Raw genomic sequence first — 26,326 nt, 5'->3', positions numbered from 1 at the left:
AGTTTGTTATTACTGACCTTCTGAAGCCTACTTCTATTAACTCGTCAAATTCATTCTCCCTCCAGTTTTGTTCCCTTGCTGGCAAGGAGTTGTATTCCTTTGGAGGAGAAGAGGTGTTCTCTTCTCCTGCAAAGAATTTTCAGCCTTTCTGCTCTGGTTTCTCCCCATCTTTATGGTTTTATCTACCTTTGGTCTTTGATGTTGGTGACCTATGGATAGGGTTTTGGTGTGGATATCCTTTTTGTTGATGTTGATGCTATTCCTTTCTGTTTGTTAGCTTTCCTTCTAACAGAGAGGCCCCTCAGCTGCAGGTCTGTTGGAGTTTGCTGGAGGTCCACTCCAGATCCTGTTTGCCTGGGTATCACCAGTGGAGGCTGCAAAACAGCAAATATTGCTGCCTGATCCTTCCCCTGGAAGCTTCATCCCAGAGGGGCACCTGCCTGTATGAGGTGTGTGTTGGACAAGGAGCCCTTTTATTGTTTTCTTTTATTTTTGACTCATGTGACTGGATGGGTTTTATTATCATTAATTTTTTTAAGGATTATTCTACTGTCATATGCTTCCATAATGAAAGAGGATCATTTTTAAACAGTACAGGTTTTGGCTGGGCACAGTGGCTCATGCCTGTAATCTGGGCACTTTGTAAGGCTGAGGTGACAGGACTGCTTGAGCCCAGGAGTTCAAGACCATTCTGGGCAACAGAGCGAGACCTCATCTCTATTTAAAACAAAGAAACAAACAAATATAAAGAATACAGGTTTTTCGCAGCAGGTGGCAGAGGATACACAATGGCTAAGAGAACAGAAAAAGAGACTTTCTGAAATATGAGCATGGACCATTTCAGACTTCCATAAAATGTGATCCTTTCCAAAGCCCATGAAAAAATGAATTACTGTACACTTAAAGTCTCCAAACATCTGAAGGTTAAGCCTCAAAACTTTAATTATGGTTTAAATTCACATCCTTACATCTGCCCCTGACACGTTCCCAGCATCCTATCCTGCCCTTAACCTGCCCCAATACCATTTGTGCCTGCCCAATTCCTACCCAACTTTGAAAGATCAGTTCTAATGTAAGCTGTTCTACAGATTTTTCCTAGATCACTCCATCCTGCCATAGGCTGCACCTCTGCCCTTACCTCTTTGTAGGTAAAAATAGATTCCTGTTATAAATTTCCCCAGCACTTTATCAATAACTTTATTATGACATATTATGGGATGATCAAGTTCTGGCCTACATTATGATATTCTGTATTTCCTTTACTAAACTCCAAGTTCCTTGAGGCTGGAGCCCTCTTTATCACTGTATGCTGATAACCTAGCCCAGCAGTTTACAAAGCAAAGATGATGCTCGATGATCACATGTACAATAAACTTGAAGCTGACAGTGATCTTTAAATACTCAAGTCTTTAAATGTGAAGTGCTGTCACATATGATTTTTTCTGATGACCTCAGGTACAACAAAGCTGAACTAGATCAAAAACAAGGAAGAACATTTAATAACTGTATCTGTACAACACTGAAAGGATTAAGGCCCAGTGCTTCTCAAACTTTAATGCTCATACAATTCAACTGGGCACTTTTCAAAAAAAGGTTTTTCTGATTCAGAAGGTTGGCAACGCGGCCTGAGTGCTTGTCTAGTGAGCTCTTGGGTGATGTGGATTCTGTCAGTCTCCAGACCACTCTTTGAGTAGCAACAAGTTAACAGGTGCTTCTTCAATTATCTGTGCTATGTATTTTGTATTTCCAATTAATCCCAGATGAGTATCTTGTAAAATATAATGACATAATTTGTAGATAAATCCAACAGACATAAATTACTCTGTTAAACTTCTGAAACAGTTTCTAAACTCTTGTGCTTCTATGATCATGGGCAGGTAACAATGTGCAGACCATCACCAGCCTGCACATGACATCTTAGTAGCATCAGGCTGGATGATCATCTATCTGTCTGCCAAGAATGAAGTGAAAGTTGCAAATCAGGGCCTCTAAAAGGGCCTCCCTTCCAGTCTTGGAACGTAAGCGTCACTCAAATCTATCAGGAAGCAGTCTTGCTCCACAGCCTTCTGCCATTCACAGCCACTTCCCTCCCGCATTTCTCGGACAGTTACCATTCCTTTCTAATTTAGTAACTACACAAACTTGTCTTCTTCTCCCTTACTGTCTTCACTTTTCCCCCAACTTCGCAACTTAAATCTCTATATATCTTTAGTTTTATTCCATTCTGTTTTTATTCCATTCTGTTTTGCATTTCTTTCCTTCCATATGCTTTCATTTTTCTAATACCTACCAAAACATTTTCACCTTAGATTTCCCTTTTTTATCTAGAATTTTCTCATCTTGCGCTGTTTTTATCTCTGCCACATATAACTGAGAAGTCAATGGACTGTACTCAATGAGTAATGAATAATAATCATTTAAAAAGAGCTAAGCTAAAGGGTTATAACTGATCATTTTTTCCTTGAGTGAGCCTATAAATCAATAGGCCTTTTCTATGTTCTCTGTCCCCACCTCAGGAGGCTACAGGATCACATATGTAAATTTGTTGGAAGTCATAATATTCTTTTATATTATTACATGATGTCGATTTACAAACTCTCCTAGAAAATGCAGCAACCTTAAAATATCACCTTGACAATTTTATAACACCCTTAAAAATTAGAAACAATTGAAAGCATTATAAAAATGGATCTCAGGTGTTCAAACATAAATACCACGCATGTCACACTGTTTCCAGTTTTCTGTTTCTAGGGCAAGACATTTCCCCTTTCTGCCCCGTCTGCTGATCTATAAACAGAAGAGATTAACGTGATTTGCAATCTCTTCCATCCCTGAACATTTCTTGACTGAGCTGCTGAAACCAGCTACATAGAATTACTGCAGAGACTCAGCCCTGAGACCCACCCTAGTGAGTCCTAGAGGCTTAACTCTGGCCAAATCAATCAGTACTTGAGGATTTATAGTATACTTCTTGCACATCATGTGGTCTAAGTTTATTTTTCTCCCAAGCACCCATCCTTTGGCCAAACTTTTTAAAACAATTTTCTGTTCTATTATAGTAGAGCAGAAAGTGAAACAATATTCATTTTACTTTTTTTTGACAATATGGAAAAAAGGACTTAAGAAAAGTCGTTGGCTACTAGCTAATAAAGAAGTTGGTATTATTCAAAGTTTTACATCCATGAAAGGGGTCTGCAACTTGTAAGTAATTAAAATTGAGCCAAACTCATCCACTGGGTACATACAGTCCTCTTCTTGCTTCCAAATTGCTGGAAAAGTTCAGTGTGTCTAAATGTCACAAAAAACCACCCAGGTAGTAGGCCTGGTCATTGTCTTCCAAGAATCATTTTAGATGTGACTGAGTGGGGTTTGACATAACAGTGATAGAGAATAAGTCTAAGTGACTTTTCTTCCCCTCTGATGTAAAAGCTTGTCTCCAATAAAAGCAAGGAAACATATTTAAATAGAACGCAAGAGAATGTAATGTTCACGAAGTCGAGATTTGCAGAAATTTGGGGGTGATTCATGGGCATTACTCATAATTTCAAATGAATCATGTCATCACGTCACCTTGGATTGTGTAGCTACCAGGAATGGACTCTGAGATATTTGAAGAGGGGCCTGTGTAGCCTCTTCATTTACCTGCTTATGCCAAACTAATAATTCACATTCCTGTGGGGAATTTGTTTCACAGATGCCCTGCAACTGCTTTTTTGTCTTCAGGAGCTCCTGAAAGCACATCAGAAATAGAACTTCAGGGAAGAGGATTTTTAGGGCAGTGAAACTACTCTGGGTGATACTGTAATAGTGGATCCAAGTCATGACACATTTGCCCAAACCCACAGAAGGCACAACACCAAGAGTGAACCCTGATGTCAACTACGATCTTTGAGTAACAATGATGTGCCAATATAGGTTCAGGAATTGTAACAAATGTATACCACCCTCGTGTGGGATACTGATCATGGGGGAGGCTGTGCATGGGTAGAGATGGGGGGTACAGGGGATATATTTGTACCTTCCTCTCAGTTTTGCTGTGAATGTAAAGTTTCTCTAAAAAATAAAACTTTTGGCATGGTGGCTCACACCTACAATCCCAACACTTTTGGAGGCTGAGGTGGGAGAATCACTTGATCCCAGGAGTTCGAGAACAGCCTGGACAACAGAGTGAGAACTCCTCTCTAAAAATAAAATAAAATTAAAAAAAATTATCCAACTAGGGTGGTTTGCACACCTGTGGCCCTAGCTACTTAAGAGACTGAGGTGGGAGGATCGCTTGAGCCCAGGAGGCTGAGGCTGCAGTGAGCTGTGATCATGCCACTGCACTTTAGCCTGGGCAACAGAGTGAGACCCCATCCCGAAATAAATACATAAAAATAAAAAATAAAAGGATCTTTTTAGTACCCATTCAACTTAAATGAAATATCAATTTGCAGTTAATGTTTCCATCAACAGATGGCCTTGTCTCACACAAGCCTTTTACAGCCCACTTTTGTGGGTGGGAAAATACCAACCCCTATGTCACAGTTCCTGCCATCCAAGAATTCCATCTACATGGAAGAAGAGCACTTCCACAGATGTCTGAGACACGACCAGAGGTCTCAGACGGAAACCCAAGGAAGCCCGTCAGCAGGTAGTAGGGTGTGGACTGGGTGCCAGGGGCCTACAGGTGAGCTGCCCTCCGTACAGCTCCATGAGCTATACAGGCTAACACCAAGGCACTCTTCCTACAGGATTTGTCCTGCTGGAAGCCATGTCAGAGGAGTGCTGAGGGGAGGAGACAGCAACAAGACACAGGATGGTCTTGGTGACCTGCCTGGGAACCGCCATCAGCCTCACACTGGTGCACTGAGAGCAAAGGGGATAAGGCAGGGGAAGGGCAGGAACCCGCATGGGGCACCCACCTCCTCTCACTGAGCTCAGAGCTGGACTCTTCAGGATTTCCTTTCAATTTCTCTCTGTTTATTTCTCTCTGCCACCAATTCTTTTTACCTAGATTATGGTTTTTACTCACCATAAAAACTTTTTCCTCACACAGATCTTGGAATGACTCATCATTTGAATGGATTTTTTTTTTTTTTTTTTAAGACACAGTCTCATTCTGTTGCCCAAGCTGGACTGCAGTGGCGTGATCTTGGCTTACTGCAACCTCTAGCTCCCGGGTTCAAGCGATTCTCCTGCCTCAGCCTCCTGAGTAGCTGGGATTGCAAGCATGCGCCACAACACCTAGCTAATTTTTGTATTTTTAGTAGAGATGGGGTTTCACCATGTTGGCCAGGCTGGTCTCGAACTCCTGATCTCAAGTGATCCTCCCACCTTGGTCTCCCAAAGTGCTGGGATTACAGGCGTGAGCCACCATGCCCGGCCATGTATTTTTACTAGGCACGGGGTTTCACTATGTTGCCCAGGCTGGTCTTGAACTCCTGACCTCAGGTGATCTGCCCGCGTCAGCCTCCGAAAGTGCTGGGATTACAGGCGTGAGCCACTGTGCCCGGCCATTTGAATGGATTTTAAGCGTAGTTCCCCAGTTGGCCTTCTCAGAATGTTCAGGAGAGCTTTATAAAAAAACAGATTCCTAGGTTCCAAACTAGGCCAATTAAATCCAGTCCAAGCATACGCATGTTAAAAAAGTTCCCAGCTTGTCCTGACCTCCTCCCTGCTTGGAACACCCCCTCCCCCACCCCATAGTCACACAGTTTAATCCTTCCCTAGATCCAGTTCTCTGCTCCAATAACACCTCCACAGAGCAGCCACGGTACCCACCATGTCTAAAACAACAAGCCTCCAACCCCCTTCCCTTGCTTTATTTTTCCACAGAATTTAACACCATCTAATAAGATGCATTTGTTTAATGTCAATATCCATGAAAATAGTGACTTTGTGTGGTTTCCTGCTCTATCCCCATACCAAATAAAATGGTACTGAACGGGCACTTGATAAATACGAATTGACTTGATAAATGAGCACAGAGCCAGGTTAGAGAACCAGTGGATTTTAATATTGCGATGTTGGTGACTATTCTCATGTGGTTCTGAAGTCAAATGACCACACTGTTTAGAATGGCATCACGAACCAGCTGAGTGGTTGTGAGCTTCTCTGCACTCCATCCCACTGGTTTGTCCTCAAATGAGAAGGGGATACTTTCTCTCCGTATCAACCCAGGGTGTGCTGGACAGTCAGCAGTTCAATTCAATGCTCAAACGTTCCACTATCCACTGAATGTCCCCAGTGCAATAATCCGAATGGGAACTGGACTCTAGGGCTGGCTATAGGAGGAGGCTTTCATTTGGGAATAAACCTAGTTGCACGCCATCTCAGCCCGCTTCTCTGCTCTCTACTCAACATCACACGTGCCCTGCCTGGGAAGATTCAGAGATGCAATGTAGTGAAAAGTCAGGAAAGGTTTCAGGAAAATCAAGGATTTACTGTCCAGGTGTCTTCATCCCACCAACCAACAACACAGTAATGAAGGTGACGGAGACCCACCTTCACGACGGAGGTGCAACTCCCAGGAGGCCACAGCCACAGTCCTATCCTTCCCCGACAGCCTCCCTTCCCCCAACTATGCAACACAGGCAGATCCACAGAAACCTTTTCCATTCTCCTCTTGATATCACATCATCCACTTTGAAGAGGAAATATAATGTAGCATTTTGTATTTAGCTTTGCTCTGTGTAACCATGTCCAATTACATCTGTATCTGGAAGAAATATGAGAATCGCAATTATGTATCTTTGAGAGTCATGTGATTTGAACAAAGGAGAAATTTATCTCAAAGAAGGTTATGAACATGGCAAGTGTGAATTACAAATGAAATGGGAAGACAGTGCAATGAAACTTCTGCAGAGTGTGCATGTGTTTGGGAGATATGAAGCAGGGAAGACAGTACACACACAGCACCCCAGGATTGTGGACGTGCACAACTATAAGTAACAACTGCACCAGGCAGGAATGCAGCCATCCCTAGAGGGAGAGCTACAAAGTGTAACCAAACCAGTGAAAACTGGATTGGTGGATAGGTGGTTTTGTTTTGTGTAGCTAGCCTCTTACTGCACCAGGTGAGATATTAGGTACTAAGTATGGATTCAGAAATAAGATCTCAACTAGCTGGTAGTCTCCACCCTTGAGCTGAAAAACTTTTACTTCTAACCATAGACTTAATGTCAACAAAATGAAATGCTAGGAATCACTTCTAGTTGGGATTTTAATCCAGTCATGTAAGCCTCTAGAGCATTATGTTTCATGATAGAAAGTACCCATTGTGTTCCATAAATCCTTTTCCCCCCAGGCTTCGCATAGCCTGTTCCTCCCCAGTTGTCCCTAACTAGTAAACAGTACTATTTTCTACCCACCTGCTTAAGTCTAAAATTTCAGATCCCACCTAATAAACACAGAAGGATTGACCGGGTTATAAAATAGAAGTGGATACTAAAACTGGTGAATGCAGGTTAGTGAGGAATGGGATATTTACGTAATCTGAAAGTGTTGCTCCCACAAATTATTCATTATAAAGAGAAAAACAGATTAACCTAGTGGATTCCTTTTTTTTTTTTTTGAGATGGAGTCTTGCTCTGTTGCCTAGGCTGGAGTGGAGTGGCATGATCTCGGCTCACTGCAACCTCCACCTCCTGAGTTCAAGCGATTCTCCTGCCTCAGCCTCCCAAGTAGTGGAGACTACAGGTGCATGCCACCTACCTGTCTAATTTTTGTTTTGTATTTTTGGTAGACATGGGGTTTCACCATGTTAGCCAGGATGATCTTGATTTCCTGACCTTGTGATCTGCCCACCTCCGCCTCCCAAAGTGCTGGGATTATAGGCATGAGTCACTGAGCTCGGCCCTAAACCTAGTGGATACCTCTTAAGTAACGTGATCAAAGTGAACAATACCAATGTTGGGACAAACTAACATCACGGCCTCCTGATATGATGCACTGAAGAGGACATGATATCACTTCCGTGGGGTTCTTGCCAAAAATGCACCCCACCCATCCAATCTAATCGTAAGAAACCAAACAAACCCAAGACAAGGGATATTCTATAAAATAACTGACCAGTACGCACCAGAAGAGCTATGGTCATGAAAAACAAGGAAAGACTGAGGAATCACCACAGATTGGAGACTAAGGAGACATGGGAATTCCAAGCACTGTGGAGCAGGCATGTGCTATGTACAAGGGAAGGCAGAATCAGCTCTTGGGAGAGAGTGGTCACAGGAGGCTTCATAGAGGTGGCACCTGACTCAGGTTGGCTGAGCACTTGCAGGCATACTTGGAGGGAGAGCAAGTACAGAAGGGGGACAGCAAAAGCATTAGAGTAAAAGACTAGATCCCAGGTGTGAAAGTTGATCATACAAACTGGGTCATTCTAGTCACACCCAATTAAATCGGAGTCAAGGACCAGTGTAAAAAGCACTTAGGGCACACAGCTCCTGCTGCAAGAACTAACTTTTCCACAAGCCCAGCTGCTGAAACTGCCTGCTGCAACCCCACAGCCAGTCTGACCTGGTAGCTTGCTGAAATGACCTGCCACGTCTCTGACTGCTTTACCCACCACCGTTGCTTGCCAGTTCCTGAAAGCTTCTCTAGCATCCATGAGCTTCTTTCTTTTTCTCTTTTTTTTTTTTTTGAGACAGATTTTCCCTCTCGTTGCCCAGAATGAAGTGCTATGGCATCATCTCGGCTCACTGCAACCTCTGACTCCCAGGTTCAACCGATTCTTCTGCCTCAGCCTTCCGAGTAGCTGGGATCACAGGCATGCGCCACCATGCCCGGCTAATTTTGCATTTTTAGTAGAGACAGGTTTCTCCATGTTGGTCAGGCTGGTCTCAAACTCCCGATCTCAGGTGATCCGCCCACCTTGACCTCCCAAAGTGCTGGGATTACGGGCATTAGCCAACACGCCCGGCCTTCCAAGAGCTTTCTTTCACAGTACGTCCCAGCCTTCTCCTTGTTCTTCTGACATACTGAAGACCACCCAGTCTGGGCGTATGGCCCAAAATGTAATTCTTGCTTCCCAAATAAACCGTTTTAAATTTAGAGATTTGCTCTATACTGTATATGACTTCAACAAAGAAATGACAGAATGTAAGGAGTTTGGCAAAGCTAGAGAGCAGAGTGCAGCCATGTGTATGAGGGGACAGGGTGGGACATGGGGAAGAGCCGTTCCTGAAGGACTTCCCACAAGCAAACTTGGACTTCGCCTTGAGGGAAATGGAGCCGCTCCTTAGGAATTTGGTTTTCTTTTTTTCACCTACTTATTTTGAAATAATTTTAGATTTTAAAAAAAGTTTTTAAAAATTGTACTGAGTTCCTCTGCACCCTGCAATTATCCAAACTCAGATATTAATATTGTTACAGAACTACTAATTAAACTACATGCTTTATTCAAGTATCACCACTTTTCCCCCACAGTGTCCTTTCTCTGTTCTGGGATCCAATCCAGTCCCAACCTGCAGTTAGTTGTCACGTCTCTAATCGGTGACAGTTTGTCCTTCCTTCCTTTTCATGACCTTAACACTTTGACGTGCACTGGTCAATTATTTTGCATCTCGTTCCTCAACTTGGATTTGTCTTTCTTTTTTTGAGACATGGTCTCCGTTGCCCAGGGTAGAGGGCAGTGGTGCGAGCACAGCTCACTGCAGCCTCAAACTTCCGGGCTCAAGTGATCCTCCTCCCTCAGCCTTCTGAGTGGCTGGGACTACAGGTGTGCGCCACCATGCCTGGCTAATTTTTAAAGTTTTTGCAAAGATGGGGTCTTGCTATGTTACCCAGGTTGGTCTAGAATCCTGGGCTTAAGCAACCCTCCTGCTTTAGCCTCACACCTGCCAGGATTACAGGCGTGAACCACCATGCCTGCCTGTTTAATTTCTTATAATTCCACTGAGGTTATGCATTTTTAGCAGATACACTACAGAAACAATCTTGTACCACTGTCTGCATCATATCAGGCAGAAGATGATATTATTATGTCTTGTTCTAATGATGTTGACCATGGTCACTTGGTTAAGGTGGTCCCTCTTGGGTTTTTCCATGGTTAAGTCATAATTTTCCCCTTTGTAATTAATAACTATATTCAAGGAGATAATTTCAGAATATATAAATACCTTTTTCTCCTCAAAATCTCACACTTTTTCTAGCCATCAGTAGATACTGTCTGCAACAATAACTGTGCTATTTCAATGATGATTTCTATCCTCTATTCCTTCTACATATATGAATTGAAATTCTTTTATAAGAAAGACCTGTCTCCTCTTCTCCATTTATTAGTTTATTCATCCATTCATTCACTTATCCATGCACAGACACATGGGTGTTTATCTTATTCTCTGGAGTAGAGTCCAATGTTATATTGTGATTTATTTTCTTGCTCACATTGCTGAAGTACTGGCCTCTGGGAGTCCCTTCTGGGTGGCTCCTGCGCCCTGCACAAAGCCTGTCTTCTGAGTTCCTCAGTACTTTCTGGCACAGAATGCTCCAGCCTCTTGGTGTCTTCTTCCTGCCCCAGCACTGAATCAGCCACGTCTCTGGAGATATTAGAGTTTTAAACATTATCCAATTACATTCTAGAAACATCACTCTGGCGGCAGCAGTGTGGAGACTGACGGGGGCTGAGCAGGGAGGCAGACAGACCAGTAACAGGTCCTGCCACAAGTCAGAACTGATGGAAGCTGGCACTTGAGGAGGGGCAGAGCCAGTGGCAATGGTGAAGAGAAGACAGATTCCAGAGATCTGAGAGGTAGAAACGAGAGGTCTGGGCATCAGTTAGATGCTCAGAATGAGGGAGGTGGTGTTATCTCTGCTGCCTCCTAGATTTCTCCTGGGGAATCTGGTAGTATACTAACCCACACAGTCAATGGAGGACAGCCCACTGGCAGGGGGACGGAGCTACACTGACTGGGTTTAGAGTGGCCATGTAGAGGGCTTGGTATCAGTGGGTCTGGGGCTCAGGAAAGAGGTCAAGGCAGTAGCTTCTCTGGGGTAGATGAGATCACCGTGGGAGAGAGTGCAGGGTAAGGATGGAATCCTATGCCTAATCAAGGTATAGGGACAGATGGGGAGGAGAGCCATAAAAGCAGGCTGTGGGGAACATGGGACAAAAGGTGCCAGAGAAGCCTGGAGAGACCAAGTATCAAAAAAATGATCTGATAAATACAGCAGACAGGTCAAGATAAACACTTAAGTTTTCACTTGATTTGGCAATTATACATTGCAATTTTTTAAAGAACAGTTTTGATGGAGTGGTAAGACATGAGCCTAACTGCAGACTGAACAAAAACCAGGAGCTGAGACTGTACACAAGATAAAGAGATACTTTTCTTTCAAGAAGCCTGGTTGCAAGGTCAGGGAAATTATGCACTTGTTAGAAGAGGATGTAGTCTGTTTGCTTTTTTTCTTTTTTTCCAATATAAGTAGAGAGTTTATTTGGCCACATTTGAGGGCTGCAACCCAGGAACACTGATTCCAGTTGCCCTGAATGAATCTATGCTTCCTCTGTTTGCTTTTAACAGATGCATTTATGCGACATTTACACATCTCCTACATGCCAGGCATTGGAAAAGACGAGCAGACTTTTCTTCTGGGGCAAAGAAGCCAAGAGAGAAGGAAAAAAAAAAATAGAGGAGAAGGAAGAGAATAAACAACAGGAGAAAAAGGGTGGGGGAACATGAGATGAGAGAGTCAGGGAGGACAGGCCTTGACTATCAATCTTTGCTCTACAGAAAATTGGCAAGTAAATCATCATTAGGTCTAATTAGCATTTTAAACATGATCTTCAGAGTTAAAAGATTTTATGCCCAGATTTTTAAACATCTAATACTGTAAATGAAAGGGTGACAAATTACAACCTGCTGCCTGTTTAGCCATGGAGATAGAAATGGTTGTTATATTTTTAAAAGGTTGTTAAAACAAAAACAAAGAAGAATATGTGACCAAGACCACATGTGGCTTACAAAGCACAAAATTACTTCTAACCCTTCAGAGAAAAAGTCTGCCAATCCCTGCTCTGAATATTTTTACAAGAGCAAACACACAACATTTTAAAATCCAGACTAACGATACGTGAAGTAACAATTTTTGAGAAATCATTTCCAAAAGTGATGAAGTAATGGTGACAGATCTAAAAAAAATGGTGATAGATCTAAAAAAAAAAAATAAGTAAGATACACATTGGTAGGGTCTTTACATAAGACAGTTTTCCTGGACAGTAACCTGGCTTCATATAACAAATAACAAATCTGTTTCTATCTTCAGACCTCGGATATAGTCTCCAAAGTAGGTTTACCTGTACTCACAAAAAATACAGAAAGAACCCAAACTCTTTTTCTAATTTGTTTATGGTGTCATCATTCAGAAGAAAAAACCCTGCAAATTAAATGACAAAAAGAATGACATTTCTGAACCACAGAATATGAAATAATAATATGATGTAATAACAGCTATTAAAAATGACAACTATGGGCATTACATTGAGATATGAGAGAGAGTGAAATGAATTCAAGTAAAAACATGAACTGTCAATAATATGTAAATATAGATTTCAACTACTTCAGCTGTAACTATACATTAAGTACACTGTTCAGAACCAGAAATTGAGGGCAACATAAATTAAGCTCCAATGTAATTTCCCAATTTTTTGGGTGTATAGAATAGATTTTTAAAATTTAAATCTAGTTCAATTTTGAAAGTAAAGCAGTCAATAAAATTTATCTCTTAAAAGACAAGGTTTGAAAATGCATGTTAAAATTTTAAGAGTTCAAAGATGATTAAAACGATGATGCAGCAACTTGTGAAGCCAAGAAATTCTGCTTCAATGAAACAAGTCTGATTCCTTGTTCTGGTCACACCCTGACCTTTTGGAAAGGTACATAAAAGAAAGGCATTCGTGCCACAACCTGTCAAACAGTTCTAGATTTTCTACTTCGGTATTCTATTTCAGAGACTATTAAGAGGCTCTTTCTGTGTAACCTTAAGACCCCCATGCAAATGAGCATCTCAAAAAAAAGCCCCTTCACTTTGGGGAGCACTCTTACAAGTTTCCCCTACCTAATTAAAAACTGGCTTATCTGGTTCTTTTTTGCTACAGTACACAAGCGGCACTTTGAACACTATAGGAGCTCCGTATTTCAGAAGCAAGTTCATGTTTCTACTCACTTTCCATTTTCTCTTTCCCAATGCAGAGAGTTACAAGGAAGATTTTATGCCTTCTCAAGGAAAGTAGGCCTCCTAAATAAATCCAAAAGGAAAGCAGCAATTTATGTGAATTTATTATTGTCTTTGTACTTGTCTTTTTTGTGTAGTTCAAACCGAAGCATTAAGTGAACGTTAAGAGACTGCCCCCTTTTTCCTTTTTTAGGAAAGGAGATAGTGTAGTAGGGGAAACAAAAACTACAGCCTCCAGCACACCCCTCCAGTTCCCTTTAATAAATGAGAGGCAGCTCCAGGATGAACTTCCCGTTAGCATCTTTAAGTTCCGTCTTAAAAAAAAACCACCTTTTTGCTTCTGGCGCCTCCTTAATTTATAATCCACTGCTATAAACTTCTCCAAACAACTTCAAGCTGAAAATGCCTTCCAAAATGTTGTCAAGGAAATGAATGCTTCTCAATTAATTCTTTAGTCATGTTGGGACAAAACGCTCTCTCATCAGAGCTACTCTTTCTGAATAAAGAATTCGGTCTCTTCTTCTCTCAGCTTTCTTGGCATCAGAAATTGAATTCGTGGGAGCTGACCATGCCATCTAAAACAGTCCAAAACTAAGACTCTAAACTCTGGTGCAAAATGGTTGATTCTGTCCCTTTGCCCTACCCCACAAATGTATTCAGCTACATAGTAAAATGCTATGGCAGAAAGTTCAACCTTACTTGGAAGTAGTATATTCAGCATCCTGAACTCTGACCTTTTACTTTTTCGGCAGCACAGTCATGTAGCATGTAACAACGTTTCAGTCCGTGATGGACAGCATATACAACAGTGGTCCCGTAAGATTATCATACCATATTTTTACTGTGGCTTTTCGATGTTTAGATACAAATATACTTACCGCTGTGTTATAACTGCCTACAGTGTTCAGTACAGTCACATGCTGTATAGGTCTGTGGCCTAGGAGCAACAGACTACACCAGATAGTCTAGGTGGGTAGTACAACCCTCTAGGTTGTACACTCTGTGATATTCGAACAATGACAAAATTGCCCAATGATGTATTTCTCAGAACGTATTGGTGTCATTAAGCAATGCTGACTGTACATACAGATCACAGACAACTCAATTATCTTTTTTTTTCTTTTTGAGATGGAGTTTCACTTTTGTTGCCCAGGCTAGAGTGCAATGGCGCGATCTCAGCTCATCGCAACCTCTGCCACCCGGGTTCAAACAATTCTCCTGCCTCAGCCTCCCGAGTAGCTGGAATTACAGACATGTGCCACCACGCCCGGCTAATTTTTTTTTTCTTTTGGATTTTTAGTAGAGATGGTGTTTCTCCACGTTGGTCAGGCTAGTCTCAAACTCCCGACCTCGGGTGATCTGCCCGCTTCGGCCTCCCAAAGTGGCTTGAGCCACGGCGCCCAGCCAACTCAATTATCTTACGTATGAAAGTTCTACTTACGGATTGAGTGCCCCGGCCCTGGACATAAAAGATGATGGGCTTTAAAATTACCCAGTCCATATGTCTACTGGTTTTCCACACTAAATGAGGCGATGATGCACGCCTTGCTGAAGGCACACATCATGAACTAAAGGAGCCTGCTGGAGGGAATGATTACTTGGCAGAGTTGGAAAAATCTTACAGAGAAAGGGATAGTTGAACCAGGTCTTGAAGGATGAATATGAAATTATCTGCCAGGCAAGAGTAGGAAGTCAAGAAAGGCAGAGAGACAAGAAACACATGCAGAAAGCAAAACAATTTCATAGACAGGTGAAGTACTCTGCAGAGCTGTCAAGCACTAGAATATAATTAAGGTGTTTAAATGTTAATTCAAATTCAACATATCTAAGACAGACTGTTATCTTCCCCACTTTCCCTAGGCAGCCAGGCTCAAAACATGTTATCTCTTCTTTTTTCTTCATTCTTAGTTCTCATGTTCAATTAGCATCCAGTTGATTTCCTCCCGAATTCTGGAGACCCACTGCCACCTTGGTGCCTAGGACACTGCCCCAGTGCGCTGCTCTCAATTGGTCTAGTAGCTCCATGGTCATCCCTTCCTGGTCCTGTAGATACACAGCAACTAAATACCTTCTTAAAGTAGGGCTTCAGCATAGTACTAGTCTTTAATGATTACCAACTGAAGATAAAGTAAAAATCTAAACCAATAACCTGGCATGCTAGAATGTCTTACCTTCCTCCCAGCCACTGTTCCTATTCACTACCCTGAACACATGTCTGATGTTCCTGCATTTAACCTTTGTTCTGCCTCAATGGCCCTGCTGTCCCCTTTCACCCACCCAACTCCTACTCATCCTCTCCAAGGCTTTGTTCAAATACCATTTCCTCCATATGTGTTCGCCCAAGTAGTTCTTCCCTTTGCAATTCCTACAGCTAGAAGTATCTGTAAAATTAAAATAGCTTTTGTTCTATACTTTGTTTTTTCACAACTAAGCTGTAAAACTTGAGAGTAAGCTCTGTATTTCACTAATCTTACTAAACTGTCCTGACTTTAATGCCCACTGTAAGTGTGATGAACATCATCTGTTGGTGACGATGAAGAAGCCGACAGCATGCCTGGGAGTCATCCCTGGCTGCAAGTCATCCCTGGTCTGCCCTTTTCCTTATCAACGTGTCCTGGTGCCAAATGTCTGTAATCCAGCTGCTGTGTCCGCCTCCACTGCCAAACCCTGGCCCAGGGCATCCCACTTGCCATCTGAACAACTGCAGCACCTGCTGAAATGGCCGCTGGTTCCACTCTTGGCTTTTATAGAGCACACCCAGCAGCACTGCATTGGAGTGACTTTAAAACAATATACAAACAAGATGCTATATTCCTCTTTTAAAATATATCACTGCCCATCCATAGCCCCTAAGATAAAGCCTAAAATCTCTATCAGACTCAACTATGCCACAAATTGCTTTTTTGTCCCTTTCTCATACCCTATCACCTCCCCAGCCAGCTCCCAATACACAGCATGGCAGCAGAAATTTCATCTTCTTTGGAAGCAGTCTAAACGCCAGCTCTAACTCAGGGACCACAGGCCTTCCCAGCCTCTAATATGTTGTCGATGCCATCCCACCCTTTGCTCACCATCTCCAGGTATGCGGTGTTCTGTTCCCAGAGAGGCCTGACCTGGTCCTGGTGCCACCCCTGGTCCTGGTGCGTCCCCCTGCTCTTCTCATGCCTAGGTCTCCTCCTCCCTCAGATCTCAGTTTCAATGGCACCACCTCGGAGCAGGGATCCCGTCACCCAGGCCACAGCAGCAGCCATGCCCATCCTATATGGACTTCCTTCGGCAAACTCATATAGCTCTGTAATTAGACCTCTTTACTGCTCACCTCCCCAGGTAGCCCCCATGGATGCTGGCACCTCGTCTAGAAAGGTCAATGAACAAACGGGCATACTAGAGAGGCTTAGCCAACAACTGATGTTCTCTACTTAAAGAAAGTCGTTTCTGTAAATGGGATTAATTGGGGTAACACTATAATAATAAATGGTCACATCAGCCAATTAAATTCTTTTAGGGCAGACTATCAGAAGTTTCTCCTCTGATAAAACACAGCAAATCTATTCTCTGCTCATTCCTGAGATTCTGAAACTACCCACAACACAAGGATGTTGTAAAAAAAAAACTAAGTGAAATAAAAAATAATCTTTAAATCTTTAGTTTTATGTTTATTTTCTTCTCCAGCCCCACAGAGACAGAAAAAAAAATAGACTGACATAGGTCTCCACATACTGTGTTAGTTTTGATACTCTTTGTGGGAGACCACTGAATACAATGCTCCAATGGCAGGCAGAACAAGAGGACGCAGTCCCGGAGGGCGCAATCCTCCGTAAATGACTGAAATGGAGGCTCCAGGAGGACAGTGGCCTTGCCAGTTGGTTGCCACCATCTTGCTAGTACACAGCTGCTGTTGACATGTCCTGAGTTATCTCCTGTGTATGTGTTGAACGACTAAACCTGTAATCAACTCCCTAAACAACACCCTAATTACATAGAACGTCCCTTTACTGTGAAATGTATCTGTGAAGAAACAATACACAGTATATCTCAATAACTTTAGACAATGCTAATTCTTGAACTGTAATCTATTATTGGTAAACACAACCCCACAGCATATGGGTTAAGGCAGTGACGACATTTCTTAAGAATGTCCCAAGACTTATGATGACGGTGAATATTTTCATAACCCCTTTTCTGATCACTATGAAAGAAGCCTGTAAATAAAGGAAATGGTAACCTCTTTTGCTCATGCACCCCACTCAGGGGGTGATAAAAATGAGATGTCTATTCCTTTCCTACCAACAGCAGGGGTTGTAATTTTTAAGCGGAGAACAAAGTTGATAGCTTTGGTCGCGCAAGACAGTAGCTGTTAAGGAGGCCAAGCAGGAGAACAAACCAACCCACCAAAAACCCCGAGAGAAGTCTCTTATCTGTTATTTTAAGTGTCAAATCCCTGTACCAACTTTCATGTAAGAAGAGAAGCTAGAAGTTGTGGGAAACTATTCCTTTGACTAACCAAATGGAAGACTATACAATTAACCAGTGGGTCCTGCTGGCCTCCAGCTCCATCACTGAAGTAGACTGGCGGCTGTGGCATGGAGAGGAGAATGGCAAACACGAATATCAGGGACTTTTCTAAGGATTTTCATTGTCCTTCAAAATCCCACTGTCCTTAAATTTCTGGCTTCCTTTCTAGTGAATGTTCTCTGTGGGTTAGAAAAGACTCATATCAAACTCACAGCCTAAATGTGAGGTTTCAGTATGAAGTTTCTTACAATTCAGGGACTGATCAATATAAACAATTTAAGTGACAAAAGTGCAAATATTTTGAGCTCAGTAACACTAAACCATTTACTATTATTCAGAGGTGTAGGCAATTGGTTACTGATGAAAGCTAATAGGACCATAAAACTATGTTTCAAAATATATCTACTCATATTAATATGTTACCATAAAAATCACAAGCATCAAATGGTCTTTAAAATTGTTCTTAAAAACATAAACACTTTGTAGTTGAGAGAACCACAAAATATCTACGACCAAAAACATACATTTACGTTTCTATAAAAACTCAAATCCAAAAAAACCCCAAAGATATTTAATTGGTCTATATTCCATTATTCAACAGTCAACTTTAAAAACTAGTCCTCCTATCTTCCATTTATGATACACATTGGGCCTCTAGGCCTTCCTCTACTGAAATGGAGGCTCCAGAAGGGCAAATGCCTTGCCAGTTGGTTGCCACCATCTTGCTAGTACCTAGCCACTGCTGAGATGTCTTAACTCCTGTGCATGTGGTGAACACTGGAGATAACTAACAAAATATTTCACCAAGATCTTATTTTCCCTAAGTATTCCATTTTTCTAACTTATTTGAACAGAGGAAAAGTCCAAATCCCTTCACTATAATAGCAAATGGCAAAGTACTACGTATTTCTACTTTGTAGTATTTCTGTAATAATTTTATGAGAAATTAGGGCATTCACCATTTATTCCCAGGGAGAAATGGATGCAGCAAACATCTGACCATCATTCTATGGCTAAGTCACTCTTTGGCCCTAAGTACTTAGGAAGATGATTTAACTCTGCTCTTCCGAGCACCAGGATCAGGAACTCTGGCAGAGTGTCGGGCCATCTAGATGGACATAGAATCTTTATCCTCCACAGAGCCAGAGCTGCCACCTTTACCTGAGCCTTTGATTTCCTTCCTTCTTTGGATTCATTGTGGTTTAGGAGGAAGAGAACCCATGGGAAGCACTCAAATGCAAGGTCGCAACCATAGCCTGCCACTTGTCACACCCCACACCCCCGCATCTCCACCCTTAACCCAGAATTCAAACTCACAAATCATTCATTTATATTACAGCTTTAGTACACAAAATGATAGTCTAGTATCTTTCGGAAGGATGATGCAACCCTGTGAAGAACTTACTGCATGGCACTCATAGACCAAATGAACCCTTATTTGTCCTAATTATGTTTTCCTTACAAATTATAAATAGATTTTAAGTCCCACTTTGATATCATAAGAACTCGTTAACACTTTAAACAATGGATAAGGCGGTTTTGAAAACTGGATGCTTAGTCTATATCATCCAAATATAAATCCTAAGGAACCAGAGTTTCTATGTGGAAGAGCATTTTACTTCAATCCTAAATTATATAACAAAAACTAATTTAAGAACATTGAAGGAGACGTCACAGGAGAAAATGCAAACTATACGAAGAGGCAGAAGCAAAAACAGTATAGGTAAAAGAGTGAGGACTTACCTACCAGAGAAATTAACCAGAGCTAGGTTTTACTTCTATCACATTACTATTACTCATAATAACAATCCCCAGGAAAGTTCTACGATAAATCTGAACACCCCACACTTCCCTTTATGCTAGAGTCACTGGTCTAACAAGAATTTTATTGATTTGTTTCATCATTTGAAACCTTCCAAAAACCTCTCCAGAATTAGAACATCTAGTGCTACTAATAGTGGCAACCACTGTGTTATACAAAATAAACAAATATCTTTAAACTGACATGAGTAATCTGTGTTAAACTGAAATTTACAAGTGCTTAGTTTCCTTACAAGCCTGGATAAAACATGTCTTTGATCTTCTGAAACTGAACATAGTTATTATCACTTTTGGAAAACTCAGTAAGACTAGGGTTTAATCAAACAAGGTTGTGATTACAAAAAAGAAAAAAGGAAAAAAAAAAGAAAAGGAAAATCATTGAGAACCATTTAACTATCAAGACCTTCTGGACAAATTTCATCTTCTGAGCAGTTGTTAGGAACGCCTTATAGTAAGTAGATAAAAACAAAGTCTAGATCCCTTAAAAAAGACTCAGGCCCAGCTTATTTTCCATCGCCATAAGAGTACAAGGAATAGGTAATGTCAATTTGATTTAAAGAGTGCTCAGGATTTGAAAAGACTCTCAGAAACTGGAGCTTCTAACCGAACCCCTGAGCACTACGAAACTTCACAGCCTACAACCACTATTCAAGATCCTTATGACAATCATTCGGGAGCTGCTATGGAAGACTATAAACTCGAAGCACAAGTGGAGAAAAGATTATGAAAATATTGTAAAGAAAGCAAAACATTATCAACCGAGCATTACTGGGAAATCACTTTGCTTCACAGCCAGACTCTCATTACCAGGGAACACTTAGTGGATGCTGCTGCCTCGGGAGTGTATTCTCAGCATTAACAGGGAAGCAAAGAACCTAATAAGAGGCTATGCAGTTATTCACATAAATTAATCAAGAAAAGTAAAGTAGGGATGAAAAGCAGGCTCTGTACACACCACATAGTACTCACGGACTTTAGTGCCCATGTGACATTAAACTACAGTGTTTTAGATATTCAAAAAATAATGTCTATGTTACTATGAAACCTGGACCTCCTACAGAGATCATATTAGTCTCCTTAAGTAGTTTCATCAGCATCATCTATGAGTCAAACTTTATATTTAAATGGCAAAACAGGCTCATCAATAATTAGGCCTTGGAACATATCCAGATTAACAGCATAAAATAAATGCTTGTTGTGATACAACTCTACAGGCCTGGATTTATACAACAGAATACCCAATAAAGTCCTGAACGACGGGGAGGGAAATGCTTTAACATTAACATAAAACAAAACTTTAACTGATACAATAAAGCTATAAAAACAGAAACAGGTCCTCCTCCTCACAACACATACACACGAGGCAAAACAAAAATAGCATAGAGCTACATAACTTAGACTTAAAGGGGATTTGCTGTCCATGTAGCCCAACCACCTCACTTCACAGATAAGGAAGCTAGAGCCCAGAAAAGTTGCTCATGATGACCTAGGCTGCATTTGAGGCCCTATGTCTCATTCTGTCCTCACTAGACCTGCCTTCTCTCAAAAAATAAGGCGGGGGGGGGGTGGGGGGAGGAAAAGCCACTTACATTCTTAGCTGACTCATGAAAAGATCTAAAAATCTTAGGAATCTTTTTTTCATTTTATCTCCAGGACTGAGAGCTAAACAAACTTTTGTTGCAATAGGTCTCCAGAAAACCCTGAATTTTACAAGTGAACACAGGACTGGAAACCTGTACACAGCTACCATAATGTCACTGCAGAAGCACATAGCAGTTCATTTTCAAATCCTTTTCATATACATTACTCACCAAGAACCACAGCTCAGGAGAGAAATGGGTCTGAACTTTGCATCAGATCAATGGGACTGTGCCAGAATCGGAAGAGCCTCAGACATGAAGCAGAGCAAACTGTAATATTCCAAAGAAAAATAAATTTCCTGCAAGCCCCAGGGAGCTTTCCCCAGAAGGTCTCAGAGTTGCTGAGAAAGAAAAGGCTCTGTGGGTGCTTATGACTATGAATTCAGTTTTGCCATTCTTATAAAGGTTGTTAGCTATATATATATATATATATATAATATGTATATATATATATACATATATATATATATACAAATTATATATATATATACATATATATATATATATATTTTTTTTTTTAATTTAAGAGACAGGGTCTCGCTCTGTCGCCCGGGCACGCTGCACTGCAGTGGTAGTCATAGCTCACTGCATCCTGGAACTCCCGGGGTCAAGGGATCCTCCCGCCTCAGCCTCCCGAAGTGCTGTAATTACAGCCATGAGCCACTGTGCCCAGCCTGTCAACTACTTTTAGGTTTAGTTTCCCCAACAAACCAAAGAGAAAATTTCACCTAGGAACCAAAAGGAGGAAAAGCTTTGGGAAAGGAGCATGCTGGGAAAGGGGCATGCACGCCATTTACTGAGCTGAGGGACCGCAGGAGGCCCTGCCTCCTTCCTGGAGCAGCTGCACCCTAGGTCTGCATGACACATGCTCTCTCTACATAACCCGGGAATGCCAGTCCTCTCTGAGCTGATCATGAGGGTGTGCTGCCAAAGTTGAGTTTTCTGGCTTTTTCCTTTTATATTTAAAATATTTCTAATATGGTATGATTGCTAAGGGTGTCAGCAGGAAAAACAAGAGCTAGACCAAAGATAAAGCAGAGTAAAACATTAAACAATAAGTCAAGAGACTTTTCTATATTAAGTAGAAAGTATGCCAAACAAGTTACTTTAATTCCCAGTGTGACAGAGTTGGACTGGCTCCCTTTGTTGGGCACATCGTAAACAAAAGACAATACTGCTCCCATTTTTCATATACATGATTTATTATTGTACAGACTGGGTCTCAGTATGTTGCCCAGGCTAGTCTTGAACTCCTGGCCTCAAATGATCCTCCCACCTCCACCTTTCACAGTGCTAGGATTACAGGTGTGAGCAACCATGCCAGGCCATAACATTGCTTCTAAACCACAGAATCACACAACCACTTATGACAGTTACCAACACTAGGCCAAACACAGACAATAGACAAAATCAGAATTTTATAAAACTTCAGAGATTACCAAACGTTTGAACATCCAATTCACAGATTAATGATATCACAGATTTAAATGCTTAAGTTTAAAAAGGGAAAGATAAGAAACATCAAGTTCTAGAATACATAAATACATTTTGTTTCAATATAATTCTCTAAAGTGCTATTCAAACAAAACAAATACATTATAAAAGCCCACTATTACTGGTATTAAAATTACCAGTAAAAATAAAAAATTAACAAATTTCTTTCTAGTTAGTGATACAGATTCATCAAATTACTTTGAAACAGCTTTGAAATTGATAATTAAAAAAAAAAATCCCAAGACACTCTATCACTTCAATAGCCAAATAAACTTAAAGCAATTAATCTGTCACTGCTGAAACACATATTGACTGATTCATGTTTATCCACAAAATGTAAAAAAAAATTCTGCCTTGCCTTTAAAGATGATTGAAAATGGAAACCAAAATGAGACAGTATGTAAAAGTGCTTGGTAAACAATTTAATTATAAGATATTGTAAGCCAGCTAACAGTAGAGTTTACACAAAGAGAACAGTGAAACACAAGTAATGCTCTAACGTGGTAGGGTAAGAGTAGGAAGGAGGCTAGGCGCAATTAATTTGGAGTCTAATCCTAGTTCAACCATTAAGTACTAATAACCTCATAACAGAAGTCACTAATGTCCACTGAGCCCCTATTTTCTTATTTAGAAAGCGAAAGAACCGGACTAGAGATATTTCCTAATGCAACGGGTACTACCTTTGAAGACATAGGAACAGACCTATGAGGTGTCAAAACACTATTACATATTTCTTCACAGGTGTGATTAAATGAGAAGACTCATTTTTATCCCTCATTCATCAGATTAGTGAGCTGAAGCCTTGTCATCTATCAGCAACTCACAGCTAATATGAGTAAAAGCTGGAAGCATAAAACCGGTCTTCAAACTCTGAATCCAGTGCGTTTCTCAATTAGGTATGATTGCGTGTCTGTCTACTACGAAAATGTAATGGAGCCAATTTTCTAACGTCCAAATTTGCCGTGGTAGAAAGAAAGGCAGTCTTTCATTCAACACATTAACTGATAGGCATTGTTCTTTCTGGGTGCAAAGAGTAAAGCAGTGAATAAAAGAAAACGCCGCCAGGCGCCGTGCCTCACGCCTGTAATCCCAGCACTTTGGGAGGCCGAGGCGGGCAGATCACGAGGTCAGGAGTACGAGACCAGCCTGGCCAACATGGTAAAACCCCGTCTCTACTAAAAATACAAAAATTATCCGGGCTCGGTGGCGGGCGCTTGTAATCCCAACTACTCGGGAGGCTGAGGCAGAAGAATCGCTTGAAACTGGAACGCGGAGGTTGCAGTGCGCCGAGATCACGCCACTGCACTCCAGCCTGGGCTAAAGAGTGAAACTCCGTCTCAAAAAAAACAAAACAAAACACCATGACCTCACTGAGCTCACACTGTGGTTGGGAAAGACCACCAAAGTAAATGTGTAAAATATGGGGTACATCATAGTGTTAAGTGCTATGGAGAAAAATGAACAAGGATAGCAAGCAAGGATTCCGCGATTTGCAATTTACTTCTTTTAAGCCAAACGGATGACATTTAAAGAACTATAACAATAATGCATCTAAAGTAGTTTTCTTCAGCATTTTCCCAAACACGGAAGACTTTGGTCTGCTGAGTCCAATTTGAGATGGGTTGCTCAAACCTCGGAACTGCCAGCTAGAAGCTGTCTGTCATATTAGCAATCCAAATTCTGTACTAACGATGATACCCCAGCCCCTACTGCTGCCCCGCGCCCCCCCCCCACCCCTCCACACACCCCACCGCCAAAGAGCTCAAATGTATTTACGAAACAAATCCAGGAGAAACCAGAAGTTAAAAGAGCATTTCGACTGCTTCTAAGTTAGCATAAATGTCTCCCCAATGCAAGGGTTAAAGTATAGCGTGTATGGTGGTTTTGCTGGGACAAAGCGCAAAGAATACACATCATTTTGCTTTTTCTGACCTGTCAATGGTAGTGATATTCTCTACCACTAGCCTATATTTAACCAGCTTACTGGGCAGTTTCTCCAGTTTTTAGCATTCCCCCCTTCCCTTTTATTAAAACAGCAACCTAGTTTGCAAGAAGGTTGCTAAAAGAAAAAATAGCCTCCTGCAAGATCTGATACACTTGTATAAGCACTGTCTTATTAACCTTTTAATTAACCTGGTTAGTTGAGCTGGCAAATCAGGTTAAGCTTTGCTTTACGAAAGCATTAAAATGCCCTTAGTCGCAAGGCTCTCACGGTCCTCGGGTTGTAACAGCATCCTGAGAATTCGCTACAGTTTACTTCAACGCGTAACTCTTCTTTTAAGCAGTCACCAGAATGGAGCAGAAAAGACACGTTTGGCAAGGAGAAAAATTTCGCCCGCAGGTTCGGACTACCAACCCAAGGAGAACATCCAAAGGGTTTTCTCTGCCCGCACCCCGCGAGGCGCTGTCTGTCCGGCCTCCCAGCGGGCAGGGCGCTCCCCGCCGGGTTGGCGGCGCCGGCCCAGCCCCCGCGCGTGGATTCAGAGGCGAGCGGCTGGCAAACTTCAGCGGGGAACGAGGGCCCGGCCTGGGCGAGGAGGCGACTCTTCCCCGGCGCGGCCTCGCCCAGCTCGCAGGTGCGTGTCCTGGCCGGCCCAGGACGGCGTCTGGGGGCCTCAGGGTCTCCGAGGCCGGGCGCTCGCCGCGGCGGTGGGAACCGGGAGGGACAGGACGGGGGATCGCGGCCCGGGTCCGCAGACAACTCCGAGGGACGCGGGGGTCCCGTGGGGAGCGCGGGCCTGGAAGCCACAGAGGCCGCCCGGGGGACGCGGTCAGCGGGGCCGGGTTCCGGCGCGTGCCGGGAGGGACGCCGCGCCAACGGTGACGCGGGGACCCCGGCGCCGGGGACAGGGGACAGGGTCTGGGGGCCACGCCCGGCCCGGCCGCCCCGCCTCCGGCCCCGGGCAGCACCGCCGCACCCGCCCGCCGTAGCCCCCTCCCCACCTGATGTAGGGGCTGGCCGCCGCCAGGATGTTCTTCTGCACCGGGATCTCCTCCCCGTCGAGGACTAGGTGCGCGTCGCAGAAGCGAGACTCCTCGCGGAAAGAGCTGAGCGCTCGCAGCAGACGCGCGGCGTGCTGAGGGTCAGACACGGCACTGCCCTCAGCCATCGCGGCGCCCGCTCCTCTGCCGGCGGGTCCGGCTCCCGACACCGCCCGGCCGGACCCCTCGAGCCGCCCGAGTCCCGCGCGCGCGCGCCCGCCCGGCCCGGCTCTGCGCTCTGAGCAGAAGCTGGAGCCCCCGGAACGCGCCTGTGCCATCCGCGGCGCGCTGGCCCGGCGCCTTTAAGAAGCCGCGTCATGAAGTCATTTCTCCGCGACGCCCCCGCACCGTCGCTCCCCGCCGTCTCCCCTCCGCTGCTGGAGGCGGCCAATCAGAAGCCTCCTTCCTCCGCCCTCCTGACCAGCTCCGGCTGGGTGCAGCGGAAGGTGTATACGCATGAGATAGGTCGCTGCCGCGATGGAGGGATGTGCGGGCGGGTTAGGATTCTGTGGTTAAGCCTGTGGCCTCTGGAGCCGCGAGTTTGAATCCTGGTTGCAGCTCTTCCACTTACTAGCTGTGTGGCCATGGGTAAGGTGCCCATCCTCAGTTTCTCCTTCTGCAGAATGAGAGCGAATTCTTAGTGTTGTTCTGGACTCATGAGATGATGTTTGGAAGTAGGGGCGCAGTCGCTGTAGCTTGCTTTATTTATGAGAGAA

At 42.9% G+C, this 26,326-nt stretch overlaps 1 protein-coding gene across 1 annotated transcript in view; it reads right to left on the bottom strand.

Moving 5' to 3' along the window:
• Positions 1-25,899, bottom strand: part of GAN (gigaxonin) — a 64,052-nt gene extending 38,153 nt beyond the window's left edge. The window contains exon 1 of the mRNA XM_003272472.3: positions 25,572-25,899. Coding sequence (XP_003272520.1) covers positions 25,572-25,888 — 317 coding nt within the window. The 5' untranslated portion in view covers positions 25,889-25,899. The remainder of the gene's footprint in view (positions 1-25,571) is intronic.
• Between the last annotated feature and the right edge of the window lie 427 nt (positions 25,900-26,326).

Source organism: Nomascus leucogenys, chromosome 2 (assembly GCF_006542625.1).
Source record: "Nomascus leucogenys isolate Asia chromosome 2, Asia_NLE_v1, whole genome shotgun sequence".
NCBI lineage: Eukaryota > Metazoa > Chordata > Mammalia > Primates > Hylobatidae > Nomascus > Nomascus leucogenys.
Note: the sequence above shows the minus strand (reverse complement) of the source record. Positions and strands in the feature narration are given on the sequence as shown.